The 15,285-nt window shown below is 46.2% G+C and overlaps 1 protein-coding gene across 1 annotated transcript in view; it reads left to right on the forward strand.

The window, feature by feature from the left end:
* The window catches only part of Htt (huntingtin), a 140,664-nt gene that overhangs the window by 117,837 nt on the left and 7,542 nt on the right, over positions 1-15,285 (forward strand). Inside the window, exons 52-60 of the mRNA XM_059275738.1 lie at positions 833-1,020; positions 3,410-3,536; positions 6,174-6,274; positions 7,095-7,249; positions 7,613-7,752; positions 8,606-8,688; positions 10,115-10,245; positions 10,385-10,514; positions 11,909-12,064. Coding sequence (XP_059131721.1) covers positions 833-1,020; positions 3,410-3,536; positions 6,174-6,274; positions 7,095-7,249; positions 7,613-7,752; positions 8,606-8,688; positions 10,115-10,245; positions 10,385-10,514; positions 11,909-12,064 — 1,211 coding nt within the window. The remainder of the gene's footprint in view (positions 1-832; positions 1,021-3,409; positions 3,537-6,173; positions 6,275-7,094; positions 7,250-7,612; positions 7,753-8,605; positions 8,689-10,114; positions 10,246-10,384; positions 10,515-11,908; positions 12,065-15,285) is intronic.

Below are 15,285 nucleotides of genomic sequence, written 5' to 3' on the forward strand. Positions count from 1 at the left end.
TCATCCTCTGTGTCTCTCTTGAGGTCAGTTAATGAAATTCTGGTCAGAAGTAACTCAGGTTTTATTAAGTTTTTTAAGTCACCTCTGGTTAGTCCTTTTTGTTTGTTTAATTTTATGTGTGAGGGTATTTTCTCCATGTATTCCTGCACCACATGCATGCATTGCCCAAGGAGGCCAGAAGAAAGTGCCGGATCCCATGGGAGTAGAGTTATAGATAGTTAGGAGCTACCGTGTGGGTGCTGGGGATTGAACTCAGGTCCTCGGAAAGAGCAACCAGTGCTCTTAACTGCTCAGCCATCTCTCCCATCCTAGTTGGTACTACTTAAAGTCAGTCTGATATGCATTATTTCTTTTAGCTTGGGGCTTAATTCCTTAAGCTCAATAAGGATCCTTTTTCTATACTAGGAAATTGCCTAAATTGTTGAATCTCATGGACAAGGATAATTATCTGTCCACTTTACCCACTAAACAAGTGGTTTTTTTAATTCTATGCTGTATCAAGACTGAGGTAATATGAACAGTTCCTGCCCTCAAGACCCTGACAGGACAGATTGGCTCTGGAATTTTCATCATCACTCTGCCTCTAAAATTTTCATCCATCCAAGGCTGAAACTCAGGTTCAAGACTATTACTTTATTCCCCACAGAAATGAAAAGAATTGCAGGGTTTGGATGCATCCTCAAGAGGTCCTAAGTGAGCAGCCCAAAGTCTTGGTAGACTGGACCGGGTTGATAGGCCTGGTACTCTCTTCTCCATGGGCATACAGAGGAAGGGTGGCAGGTTTGCAGTGTGTTTGACGGCACTGCCTTCTTGATCACCATTACCTGTACAGATCCCAGTTACATCACTTCGGCCTGCGAGATGGTGGCAGAGATGGTGGAATCCCTGCAGTCAGTGCTGGCCTTGGGCCACAAGAGGAACAGCACCCTGCCTTCATTTCTCACAGCAGTGCTAAAGAATATTGTCATCAGTCTGGCACGTCTCCCCCTAGTCAACAGCTATACGCGTGTGCCCCCTCTGGTAAGTCCACTCACTCCTTTGCTGAAAAGGGGTAAGTGGTGTATACTGGCAGCCTCAGGGTGGGGTGATCCTAAGACTGAAGTAGAGTCTTTGGGGAGGATTCAGGAGCAGGGGGGCAGGGACTGGAATCTTGTGCATGCTCTACCACTATGGTACATTTCCAAAAACCCTTGGTTTTTGTTTTGTTTTGTATTTGAGATTATAATTTAATTATATTTCTCCCTTCCCCTTCCTCCCTTTTAACCTTCCCATATGCCCCTCCCGATCTTCAAATTCATGGCCTTTTTATTCACTAATTGTTACTGTATGAGTGTGTATGTGTGTGTGTGTGTGTGTGTGTGTGTGTGTGTGTGTGTGTATTAAATATAACCTGATCAGTCTGTATAATCCTACCTGTATGTATGTTTTCAGGGCTGAACAACCAATTGGTATGTTCTTCCCTGGGTAAGGCCACCTCTCCTATTTCCAGCTTTCCTCAGTTGCCTATAGTTTTTTGTGTAGGGTGAGGCCTCATGCAGACCTTGGTTTTTTGAGAGGATCTTGCTCAATTTGATATGTAACCAGGGCTGCCCTCAAACTTGAGATCCTCCTCTCTACCTCTCTAATGCTAGAATTAGTCATAGGCATACGTGCCCACTTACCACACAGTCTTTGTTGCTCTTACACTCTCTTTGGTAGTTCCAGCATTTTGCATGTGGGTGGTTGTGACACCTGTGTTGTCCCCCAAGCATTCTGTGTAGTGGTTATTAGTAAAAACACTAGGTTTTCAAAAATGAGCTAAAGTACTAAATTTATCTCCACTGATGTACTCATGTTGGATGTGATTCTGAAGTGATTAGACTAACTAATTAATATTATTTAATTAATAGCCGGAACTTTCACTCTTCACCTTTGAAGAGGTTCATACAAAGCTGGACGTAGTGGTGCATGCAGAGACAAGCAGATCTCTGAGTTCTAGGCCAGCCTGGTCTACATAGTTCTAGTATGGCTAGAGAGAGAGAGATTGAGAGAGAGATTGATTCATACATGTAGGGACAACCACTATTGTGGATTTTCTCTTGAAATTTTCTTCACATATCAGCTTAAAATAGGCAGGTTCTTGATTCAGTAAGAGCTTAATATGGGAAGAGGGTTAACAGCACCTAGGCTGACCTAAGTCTGCTGAAATAGCACACTATCCTTTTCTACAAAAATCCTCAGCAAGAAAGCAAAGCTGGTACACAGCGGACTTGAACCAGAACACAGAGCCAGGCCCAGGGGGAGAGTACTTTTGTTTTGTTTTGGTTTTTTTTGCACAGAATAGGGCGTGTGCCTACTGCTGGGCTACAATCTCTGCATGTGTGTGTTTGCATGTAAGATCCTGGAGAACTTTACATTTAGAAAGTGACATTCATGGGACGTTAGAGTTGCAGGGACCCATTTTGAGTGCTGTGGCCTCGCTGTGCTGGAAGTGCTTATAGAACAGAGAGCTGTGGACATTGGGAAGAGCCCAGTAGAAATAGAAATAGAAAAGAGATCTCATCCAACCTTGCTGCATGGGCGGGAACATTCCTTGTGGAGACTGCAAGAAGGCAGTATAGCGAACATGGAAGACTGTAGGGGATCTGCCTACATAAGCTGTGTGCTGTAGGTAAAACTCCATCAAGTGCTTTTAATCTTCTCCCTTGAATGCCCGGGGTAGGAAGGCAGCTGTAGCAAGCACTGCAGAATCCCCCCTGGGCATGCCTCAGAGACTTTCATGGGTGGTATAAGAGATTTATAGAAGGCTTTCCCATGATAAAGAGAGCTTGGTTGTAGGAATCTGGGGAGGCTCCTTTAGGTCCTCATGGCTTCACTGAGGCACATAGCTGAGCTAGCAAGATGGTCCTGTTACTGGAACAGCATAGGGTGTGCCTCAGGGTTTCCTTTTGTTCCTGGTGCTTGTCCAGATATCTAATGGCAGAACTCAACTTCTCAGAGTTGATAGAAATGAACAGTGGGGTTGGCCTTGTGCCTGCTTGCCAATGCATATGTATATATGAGACTGAACTTCATTAGCGTTTGCCTTTTTTCTAACACACATTCGATATTTGTGGGTGCCAGCGTCTCGAGATCCACAAGGAGTCTAGCTTGTATACAGCCAGTCTGAGGGGCGGAACAAGAATGTAGAGGACTGGCCTTGGGAAGGCAGGACAGAGTGGTGGGAGTCAAGCTTGGCCTTGAACGTTCTAGGCAAAGGAGTGGGAGCCTCTTGTGGGAAGGCAGTGGCTCTGGAAAAATCTGTGTGAGTAGTGGGGTGGGGGGGACAGCTGGCTCAGCAGCGAGACTAGCTGAGAGAAAGGAATGGGGGGACCTCTCATTTTCCTTGTGGCGTCTCCACCCAGCTGTTACTCTCTTTTCATCTTCTCAGGTATGGAAACTTGGGTGGTCACCGAAACCTGGAGGGGATTTTGGCACAGTGTTCCCTGAGATCCCTGTGGAATTCCTCCAGGAGAAGGAGATCCTCAAGGAGTTCATCTATCGAATCAACACCCTAGGTACCCCACAGTCCTCCTCAGTCTCCATACACTACACACATGCATGAAGCTCCAGGGAGGGGCCATCTCCCTTGGCAACTGGAAAGGTTCTGGGGTGATGATGGAACAAGCCTTCGTCACACATTTTGCAGTATGGAATTATGGTGAGAATATAGACCTAGGCGCACATAGACGAGGCAGTTGTGTGGGGTTGCATGCCAGGCTTCTTTGAACAAAGGGAAATGCACATGTAACTATCACAGGAAGCCAGATCCGGTCTTCATATTATGCATTCAGACTAAACTGTACAAGTGGACTGGGATTATGGCTCACTGTAGTGTTTGCCTAACACTACGAAGCCCAGGGTTCAGTCTCTAGAGCTACAGCAACAACAAACTGTAAGTAATGGAGTGATTTCCTCTCTTTGCTACTTTGACCTCGTGTTCTCACTTAGGTTTTGTTTCTCATATGTAGAATGAGCAGCATGGGGAACTCCGTAAGCTAAGTGTCACAGGAGCGAGGGCGGTAGAATGAGGGAAGGTAGATTTGGCCAGACAGCCCTGCTCATCCCTTGGCTTCAGTGTGGGACCCTCAGTGCAGTGGCCCATAAAATGGGGATTGTGTCCATTTCTTGTATTTGCTACAGATGTGAACATGAATATACTTAGTGTCTTAGTCAGCAGTAGCACGATTAGTTCTCCTGTCAGGACTCTCCTCTGCTTTCAGAAGCACAATCTAAATTGCTCCCCCACCCCTGTTTCCTGATGAGGGTGTGTCTTAGTCACTGTTCTATTGCTGTGAAGAGACACCGTGACCAAGGCAACTCTTTGGAAACAAAGCATTTAGTCGGAGGCTTGCTTACTGTTTCAGAAGGCTCTAGTCCATTATCATCATGGTGGGAAGGAGACAGGCATGTTGGTAGAGCAGTAGCTGAGAGCTGTACATCTTGATTCACAAGCAGCAGGCAGGGGAAAAGAAGGGGGCGGGGGCGTACAGGGCCTGGTGTGAACTTTTCAAACCTCAAAGCCCACTCACAGTGACATACCTCCTCCAACAAGGCCACACCTCCTAATCCTTTTCAAACAGTTTATCACCTAGGGTCTAAGTATGCAAATATGGGGGCCAATCTCATTCAAACACCACAGGGTGTGATCGGATAGTGTGATTATAATCCTCATAGCCTTTCCATGCTGGAAAAGCCTGGATACCTAATCCATGGCCTGATCAATGTAGGTCCCTTAGGCTTCTTCAAGTTTTCTTATTCAGCTCTCAATAACCTACCTCAACTTCCTATGTCCATAAATTGAATAGTTCATCACTGTTCCCAGTAACTTCTGAGTAAGAATCAGGCAGCTCCCATGAGGAGCTTTTTTTCCTGCCTGTCTTATTTATTTTCCTGTTGCTGTGATAAACACCATGACCAAAAGCAACGTGGGGAAGAAAGGGTTTATTTTTCCTTATAGCTTGTAAGTCTATCACTGAAGGAAGCCGGGGCAGGAACACAGGACGGAACCTTGAAGCAGAAACAAGAGTAGAGGCCATGGAGGAATGCTGCTTACCAGTTTGCTCACTAAGGCCTACTCAGCCTGCTTTATCAAAGCATACAGGACCACCACCCTAGGGGTGGTACCACCTACATGGGCTGGGCCCTGCCATACCAATCACTAACTAAGAAAACTCCCCTGCCTACAGTCCAATCTTATGGAGACATTTTTTCAGCTGAGAGTCCCTCTTCGTAAATGACTCTAGTTTGTGTCAGTGTGACATAAACGAGCCAGCACATTGCCTTTGCTTTTGCTCATTTATGCCTTCCTTGGACAATTATCACCTGAGTCTATCTCCTGGTGTTGGTATTCACTTGAGTCTGAATCATTCCCCATGTTCCAGAAGGTCCTAGCACTTGATGCTCTACTTTTCTAGTCTTCTTCACTGTATCCTTGCCTTGCAAGGAGTGTTATAGATCTTTAATGTAGCTCTTTAGTGAACCTGAAGAATGGCTTCCTAGATTGCCTTTGCTGCTTGCTGGCATGTTCCCAGCCCAATGCCATGCTTTTCTGATCTGTCTTCTGGGTGGCTTCACTATTTACATTATTTACTTGATGGAGGCAGGACTCACATGAATATGCCCATAGTGCAGCATGCACATGGAGGGCAGAGGATAGTTGGCAGGAATTGGTTTTCTCCTTCCATGTGGATCCTGGGAATTAAACTCAGATTGTCAGATTGTCAGCCATCTTGCTGATACTGTTTATAGAGACAGCTTTATAGAGACAGAATTATCATGTATGTGCTTCTGTGGTCTGGTCTGCAGTCTCATGGTCGGACTTAAGGTGAGACTTCTAAAAACGCTTAGTAGGCAGGAATAGCCTAACCTGCTTGAGTGAAGCCTGTGTGGACATCCTTGTCACTGTACCACACAATGGGGGATTGAAGGGCAATCTGGGCTGCTGAACTTGGCCTGTGCCTCTTGGCCTTGATAGCATAACTAACTTCCGTGTGCTCCAGTATCCTTCATGGTAAATGGAGAGAATGACATTCCTTATGCTGTAGGATTACCCTGAAGGTGATGCTGTAGGAACAGTACTGATGGAGTTATGTTGTTAGTGTCTCTTCATGGGTTTGGGGAGTTGGGAAACTAATGTGATGATTAATTCCCAGGGTGGACCAGTCGTACCCAGTTCGAAGAAACTTGGGCCACCCTCCTTGGTGTCCTGGTGACTCAGCCCCTGGTGATGGAACAGGAGGAGAGCCCACCAGAGGTGAGACTTCCATAGCTAGGGGTGACTAACTGGGAACCTGTAGCTATGGCAGCTGGTGACTCTGTGTGGGAACAGGAAAGCAGGCTTGTCATATCTCAACTGATGCTCCAGAGTAAAGACAAATCCTCCGAGAGGCTTGGAGACTGGGCTTCCAGTAGCTAGGATGTGTCTTTTACTATGATACATTCCACATCAACGATCAGTAAGATTGTTCTCTTTCAGTACTTTTGCATTTTGTTATTAATTTCTCACTATCTGAAGGAATACCACTGATCTAAAACAAAAAGGGCCATGAATCCAGGCCATGTGCGTGTTTCTTACTTGTTTTGTTTTAATTATCTTAGAGGTTTTGTTTGCTTAGTATTAATGTAGACCGTGCTAATAAGACATAAATAACCACCATATTCTTCACCTTAAAAGTACTAGAATATGAGCCCTTGATCCTGAGAGATGTGGAATGAATCTATGTAGGTCACAGGTCATAAAGATTATCTTCAAACTCTTCTGTAACTGTCAGGTTGCCATAAGCAGTGTTCTAAAATGATGATGGAATTTAAGATGGAATTTCCTCCGAGGTAAATTTCTAGTTGGAGTTCTATGCCAAGTATTTGGATACTTGAGGTTTATTCCAAGGCCCAAGTATATAGATGTACAACCAATGCCAAGCAAACTTGGACTAAAGACCTTGGCTATGGGAAGGGTCTTAAGGGATCTGATCCTCCTGTCTGAAGCCTTATGGCCTGTGGGCACTGTGTGAAGTAGAGGCCGAATGAGTGGTTGGTATCTTGTCGTGTTGTCAACATGTGGACTGTTCCTCTAGGAAGACACAGAAAGGACCCAGATCCATGTCCTGGCTGTGCAGGCCATCACGTCTCTGGTGCTCAGTGCAATGACCGTGCCTGTAGCTGGCAATCCAGCCGTAAGCTGCTTGGAACAACAGCCCCGGAACAAGCCCCTGAAGGCGCTTGATACCAGGTTTGCCTGAGTTCCTCCGTGGGCTGCATTCTATTGCAGAGGATGGTGAAGTAGTCCGCGCCACTTTGAACTTCCCATAGCCCTTCCTTTGTTGTAAGAGTTGGTGTGACATTGTGTCTGTGGCCCTGCCTAGGGATATAGATTTTTGTCATCGGTGACAAGCTGAAAATTTAGTGTGAAATGTTCTGGGCTTCAGTGGGTGTTCAGGCTCAGACTTATGGGTCAGGAATGAGCACCTGCTGAAGGGCTTGTTTGCTGTTAGACCAGCTGCTTCGGGCAAGTGAAAGAGAAGTCCTGGTGGTTTTCACTCCTGTGACATTTGAAAGAAGCAAACGTGTTCTTTCCCTTGGTTCTGAATTGTAGATTTGGAAGAAAATTGAGCATGATCAGAGGGATTGTTGAACAAGAGATCCAAGAAATGGTTTCCCAGAGAGAGAATACTGCCACTCACCATTCTCACCAGGCATGGGATCCTGTCCCTTCTCTGTTGCCAGCTACTACAGGTACAGCAAGGAGCTAGAATAAGAATGTGGCTAGCATTCTTGCTGAGGCTTAGCAAGGAGGCTGCATGCTGAGTGTATTGCCCCCGTTCACAAGTTTCATGCTTTGCCAGGATATGTACCACCATGATACACCATGAGTGTATCATCTCACTTGAATGAAGAGAATTTTGTAGGTTCTTTTTCTTTCCATTGTGTATATTAATTGTACAAGTTACTGTTACATAAGGACATTTTCATACAAGTACATAATGTATATTGAATGAACTCCCACTAAAACCTCCTTACCCTTCTCTTTGACATCTCCCTTTGTTATTGTTGAACAAACTGCTTCAATCTTATTATTACCTTGTTCTTTTAGGATTTGTTTGTTGCTGTAAATTTAAGTACCTCAAAGGCTTTATTTGGGGAAATTTCAGTGTAGAAATGTAGTGTGTCATGTATCCCAAAATGGTTTGGGGGACATTGAATTAAATGACCATGGGCTTGGACCTTGAGGAACCTCTGTCTGGGCCAGTAGGATGGGTAAGAAATGACATACTTGCTCTCTAGAGGCTTGAGAGAGGTGGCTAGATGACTATAGGAACTCAAGTACAGCTCTAGGGAGGACATCAGAGTGCCCTGGGAGAGAATGGGTGGTGTGAGATCTAATGCTTGATTTAGCTTGAGGCAGCCATAGAAAAAGAGATAGTCTAGTTTGCCTACCAGGCTTGCTGGCTCAACAGGTTGCCAAGTGACAGTACTCTGAGACCTACTGGGCCTCTGTGTATCTGGGCCATCCTGCCAATGGAGAGGATACCCAGATCTGTCCAGCCAAGATCAGGGTCTCAAGCAGTGCTATGCTGATGTTTTACAGGTGCCCTCATCAGCCATGACAAGCTACTGTTGCAGATCAACTCAGAGCGGGAGCTAGGCAACATGAGCTACAAGCTGGGCCAGGTCGGTTGCACCATTCCATTCCCTCCTATGAGGACTATAGGCTGAAATTACAACCAGCCTTGTCTGTCCTCAGGCTTGAGCCACATACCACATTCAGAGGAAAGTTTTATTTACATACATTATTCTATATTTAAATATGTTGCATATATGCATGCAGATGTGTATAAAACATAGTGGAATGATGTGATACAGGAGAGAGCCAAGAAGCATGAACGGTCAGAGAGGACAGAATGGAGTCACTGAGAGCTGCTCAGGCAGATGCAGCACTGAAAGCTTCCTGGCTGCTGGTCCAGAGGGCAGCTGAGTGTACAGCTTAGCAGGCAGCAGGCAGTTGAACAGTACACTTTAGAAGAGCCGTAAGGATAGTTGACAGCTGCTGACTGCAGGGGTCAGGGAGCTATGGTACCCGCTGCTTTTCTAGACAAACCCCTCTATTCCTTCCTGCCTTTGCAGAGAAAATTCTGCCCTAAGATAAGTCACAGTGATGGTTAGAATGTGAAGTGCTTTTCATGGAGTGTTTCTAAGGTTGAGGTGATGAACAAGATGCCTGGGCCCCGGGTCCATGACCGCCGTCTAGGTCCATGTCCCTGGCTCTGTGGTCACACTATCCCTTCTGGCTCTGTTGCACTCATCTAACGCTGTTTCCTTCAGTACCTGAGTCCAGCTCCAGTGTCTGCAAGCTGAATATAGTAGGACTATGTGGGGCCAAAGTATAGTTCCAGCCTTGCCTTGCCTGGAATACCTTTCAACTATCAAAAAAAACCAAAAAAACAAAAAAGCTACTGGGCTGAGCTTCCGCTTTCCATTTGGGAGAAAGAGATGGTAGAAAGGGCTGGGTGTGGAGAACACTGGCACCTAGAATTCATTCACAATTCTCAGCTTACACTCACTGAAGGTGTCTGAGGTCATAAAGGAAAATGTGAGAGGGTTTGTAGAGGAGCCATCAGAAGGGAGGTCACTGTTCATACTGAGAGTGCAAAAGCCACTTCATCTGGAGCTGCATTTGGGGCCTTGGGGCTCATGGCTGCCCCTTACACCTTCCTAAAACAAACACACCTCCTTCTGCATCCTTGGAGAAATTAATCTAAGCAAGCAGCTCAGACGAATGAATGGGACCAGGTTTGTAAAATCCATGTATAGTCCCTTTCTACAGGGACGGTAGTGTCAATTTTTGGAGCCTCTTTTACTTCATACCCTTTCCAGACACTCATTCAGGCCTTAAACCTAAGGTCAGAGTTTTTCTGCCAACAGTTTAGCCCTTGTCTGCCTACCCAGGGCCTCCTCTGACAGTAACGTAAGGGTCTGAATGAGATAGATCATTACAGTGGCCATATGTGCTCAGGCTAGGGGGACTGGCTTGTACCTGCCCAACAAGAACTCGAGGCCTCAACAATGTCCTTAACACTGGTGCCTGCTTCTGTGGCAGGTGTCCATACACTCTGTGTGGCTGGGGAACAACATCACACCCCTGAGAGAGGAGGAATGGGATGAAGAGGAAGAGGAGGAGGCTGATGTCCCTGCTCCAACGTCACCACCTGTCTCTCCAGTCAATTCCAGGTTTATACTGGCTTTTTTTTTTTTTTTCCAATAAGCAATTTGAAATTGTTTTCTCAGTCACTTGATATGTTTGGGGTCCTTCTTGAGGTGAACCTCTCATCTGTGTATGGGGAAAATATCCATGTTTCACACTCTGCAGAAAACACCGTGCTGGGGTTGATATTCACTCCTGTTCGCAGTTTCTGCTTGAATTGTACAGCCGCTGGATCCTGCCATCCAGTGCAGCCAGAAAGACCCCTGTCATCCTGATCAGTGAAGTGGTTCGATCTGTAAGTTTCCTTCCCCTCTTTCCCCTCACCAGGGATACACATGCACATACTACATGCACACACGTACTAAATACACTCCACAGACACATTACACAAACACCGCAGCACCTGTCTGCACTAGATAGATACCATATACATAAGTGCATATGTGCACACACACGTACACACACACACACCCCCCCCACACACACACACACTCTGGTCTGTAATGTCTCAGAACCTGTAAAGGAACTCCTGCAGCCTCCCAGGTATGAGGGGCAGAGTGTCTGAAGTTGGTGACAGGGCAGATTTTCTTTTTCAGATCCAGAGCAGGCAGATGCTCTTAAATGTAGCACCAGTGTATGCCAGTTGCTGTCACAGTTCCAAAAGCCCACCTTGTCTGTCTGTCTGTCTCTTCCTGGGCGGTTACAAACAGCTGTGGACTCCTGGACACTACTCTTCTTAGATAAGTAGATAGTCAGATAAGTAGTCTCATGGTACTGCAGTGCTCTTCAGCTACAGCCCCAAACAGGGTATTTACTTTATGAGTGGCATCTATCGGTATTGACGAGGCTGGAGATAAAAACTGAAAGGCTCTAAAATAGTCACTAGGTCTTTTTAAAAGTGATAGTGGGAGCTGGAGAGAGCAGTAGTTAAGAGCACTGGTTGTTTTTCTGCAGGACCCAGGTTCTATTCCCAGAACCCACATTGGGGCTCACAATCACCTGTAACTCAAGTTCCAGGGGATCTGAGTCCCTCGTCTGGCCTCTCTAGGCACAGCACACACATAGTGCACCAGCATACATGCAGGCAAAACACCCATTCACATAAAAATAACTAAAAAGCAAATACATATAGAGTAGATTAGTGATAGTGGAGCCAGCAAGATGTCTCAGCAGGTAAAAGTGGTTTCTGTGCAGATCTGACAGCCTGAGTTTGATCCTCAGAACCCACAGTAAAAGGAGAGAACTGACTCCCAAGAGTTGTTTCCTGGCTTCTACACACATGCTGTGGTTTGCTCACACCGGCATTTATACACATGCAAATACACACACTCAATGTTATTAAATAAAAGTAACAGTGATAACAGAGAGAGAAATGATTGCCCATGTCCCCCTCCTAGGAGTTTTGAGGGCCTGGCCCTGGATTGATGGACATTGCCTGAAAATGATCACTCCTATATATGTGGCAGCTGAGATCCAAGCTCCTCTGTAGTGTGCATGCAAAGGCATTTTTAACATGATACTCTGCGACCACTTTTACACTCTGTATTTTAAGTCTCTCCAGTCAGGACTGAGGATTCCCCTATTATTCTCCCATGGACTAGCCTTGCCACCCACTGCATTTTAGGCTACATTTCTTACATTTCTCCGGGTGTAATGCTCTCCTTCTTGTTCTGATCTTCACCTCTCCAGCTTCTTGTGGTGTCAGACTTGTTCACTGAACGCACCCAGTTTGAAATGATGTATCTAACGCTGACAGAGCTACGGAGAGTGCACCCTTCAGAAGATGAGATCCTCATTCAGTACCTAGTGCCTGCTACTTGTAAGGCGGCTGCTGTCCTTGGGATGGTGAGTGAGAGGGAGTGCAGAGGCTGCCCCCATTGAAGCCACTTGGGACTTCTCTGCTTTGGGACCTGGTGTTGGTCAAATGTACTGCCTGCATCTTTACTTCAAAGGCCTGTCCCAGGCCAAGCTCCTTGGCACATGTGAACCACAGCTCTGGTCAATCAAAGAACTCAGTGCCTGTCGGGAGCATCCCCACAGGGGACTGAGATATTTCGTGGTGAACATGGTTGGAGAACCTGTGCCCCTTGGCCTCTATGCCATCATCGTAGGTACCTCTACAGGACAAAAGGTCTAAAGGCACCGGGACAGCACAAATACTCGAACTGTGCCTTGCTTCTGCTGCCAGTCTGTCACTTGGGTCTGATAGGGTCTGGATCCCACTGTGTCCCTTGGCCTGCAGTCTTCCCTGGTGACCCTTTGTCACAGTAAGCTTGCACGAAACTTTGGGAAATATAGATATCTATCCTTCACATCGTGATTGTCTGGGTCCAATTGTACTGCTGTCACATAACACCCTAGACAGGGTAATTTACAAACAACAGATATGGACTGAGAAATCCCAAATCAAGGTGTTCTGGGGATGCCTGATGTGTACTTCATACCTAGATTCTCCCACTTGTTATTCCTCATTATTCTGCTGCTGGCTTATCAGAATTTAGCTAGTACTACTTGGTTTTGCCTTTCCTAAATACGTATTAGATGATTCTCATAGAAAATACATCAGCTACACACATCTTGTTGGTGCATATTGAAGGGCATCAGCATGGCCAGTAAAGGAAAGTGACCGTAGACTGTTGGCACAAGCCCTTTTGCCCTGTCACTTAATGTTAAATTAGTATCATGTTTTTAAATTATGTTAAAATGTTATCATTAAATGTTAAAAATTATCATCATGTTTTTAATATATGTTTCCTAGAACCCATTTTTGTGATAACAATAGAAACTTGGGCTAGAGAGATGGCTCAGTGGTTAAGAACCCTTGGTGCTCTTGCAGAATACCCGAGTTCGTTCCTAGTACCCACATTGCCAGCTCACAACCAACACCCTCTTCTGGCCTCTACAGGTTCCCATAATGCACATGTGTATTTAACAGGTGGATACTTACACACATACCACATACAAAAATGAAGGTAACTTTTAAAGAAAGAAACTTACTTGTTCAGTAGACACATGAGTGGCTGCTGTGTGGGAAGTAGTTGGGGCTACTGGCAGAGTGATGTGGATGAGCCTCTTGGGGCCCATTCTCCATGTGCCTTATGTGCCATGTCTTCCCTTTTAGTAAGAGCCTTGCTGTTACCACTGCAGCCACAAGTCCCTTATGACCTCTCTCACCTGCCTGTCCAACCATGTGCAGCCTGACAAAGCAGCAGCACACATAGGTCATGGCGGAGCACAGCTCCCGCCTCTGCTCACCGCTCTGCTATAGAGTCTGTTGTCACTGAACCTAGAGGCTAGAACAGGTATACAGCATGGGTGGCCATAGCCTGGGCCATGCTGATGACTTAGCATCATCCAGAGAACAGGAACAATGAGCACTTAGTCCCCCTGTGTGAGCACACTCTTCAAAGCAGGCATCTTCTGGGTGCTGTCAGGCCTGTGTCCTTGTGGGAGGTCCATTTTCCTTCATGGGGGGGCTTCAGTGGCTTGACTTTCCTTGTAACTGTGGTTTTGTGCTCAGGCCCAGGTTCCTCAGGCAAAATGTAAATCAAATGCATCAGGCAAATAATGGTGATTTTAAAAGAACAACCCCAAGGCAGAATGGCGAATGGCTCCAGTTCCCAGCTCTGTGTACACAGGCGCCTTCCTTGAAGGCAATTGTCTTCTGAGAGGCATTTAGCCTGTCCTGTGTTGTGACAGATGGTGTTGCACTGCTGCATTGTTTTTCCTGGGGAAACCTGAGCAAAGGTCTGTTCACCTCAGATAGGCCACTGATGGTCCAAGTCCAGCTTGTAAACCAGTGTATTGATTGGCTTTCCTCACAGCAGCATGGGTGAAGGCTTACTTACTGGAGCTGAGTGACTTCAAAACAGCTGCATACTAAAAACTCCTCCCATGGATGGGTAATGACACCCCAAAAGCTGCATAAACGGAGACACAACACTCTTCTCCCTCTTCAGTTAGCCTTCTTCCCAAGCAAGACCAAGTGCAGCTGGGCAGGATTATATGCAGGGTGCTGAGTTTCGGGTCTCGGGCCTTAGCTACCCCTGTAATGAGAGAACATAGTTCTGTACTTGTGAGAGTCTTGTGTGAGTCCAGCTCGTCTGATTTCAAGATGGCATGACTATGTCATGTCCAGAGGACAGTGTTCCACAACGTACATCCAAACTGTCACTGTTCTTTACTCACTGTTAGATCTGCAGCCTTCAGCAACATATCCTGGTGTTAGCTTGCAGAAGTGTAGTCAGAGGCCTAAGGTTGTACTATCCTTAGGAAGGACATGTGACTTCATGGGGACACACAGGGAAGGGGGTGAGAAGGAAACAACCGGCAAAGACTGTCACCCTTCTTTAGCCCAAGACAATTAAATACAGACTCCCCTGGAGAGGGTTGGGTGGCCTCTTCTTTGTTTTTGGTTTGTTTGTTTGTTTGATTTTTTGAGACAGGGTTTCTCTTTGATAGCTCTGGCAGTCCTGGAACTCACTCTGTAGACCAGGCTGGCCTTGAACTCAGAGATCTGCTGGCCTCTGCCTCCCAAGTGCTGGGATTAAAGGTATGCGCCACTACCACCCAGCAACCAGATGGCCTCTTCTGTCATGAGACAAGGTTCTCAGCCAGCCTTTCCTGGTAGGGTATCTTGTAGGACACAGTCAGCCCCTGAAGTGCCCCCTGGGTTGCATCACACAACAGCAGTCTTCACTGCTGAGGGAGTCCTGTGTCAAGGTGTGTGCTGGGTGTCTAGGCGTAAATTCAGCTGCCACATTTAGAATACCCAGAGAATATGATACCTTGTCAGTCCAGGTTAGCACAAATTAATATCAGCTTCACAACTACCAACAAGCTTTGCTAGGAAGAGCCAGACCAAGGTTCATTATAGTGAATAGAGACACAAGGCAAAATCAGCTGAGGGAGAAGGTTCCTGGGTAAAGTCTAGAAAACCAGGTGTGAATACTGTTCCAGAATAGTCATACAGAACACAACTCATCCATCCAGTAGGTAGACAAGGAGTAGACCACACAGGGCAGCAGAGTTCAGAATCCAGGGTTGTCAGTGGAGGCAGGTTATAG

The sequence above is a fragment of the Peromyscus eremicus genome, chromosome 10 (genome assembly GCF_949786415.1).
Source record: "Peromyscus eremicus chromosome 10, PerEre_H2_v1, whole genome shotgun sequence".
Classification (NCBI taxonomy): Eukaryota; Metazoa; Chordata; class Mammalia; order Rodentia; family Cricetidae; genus Peromyscus; species Peromyscus eremicus.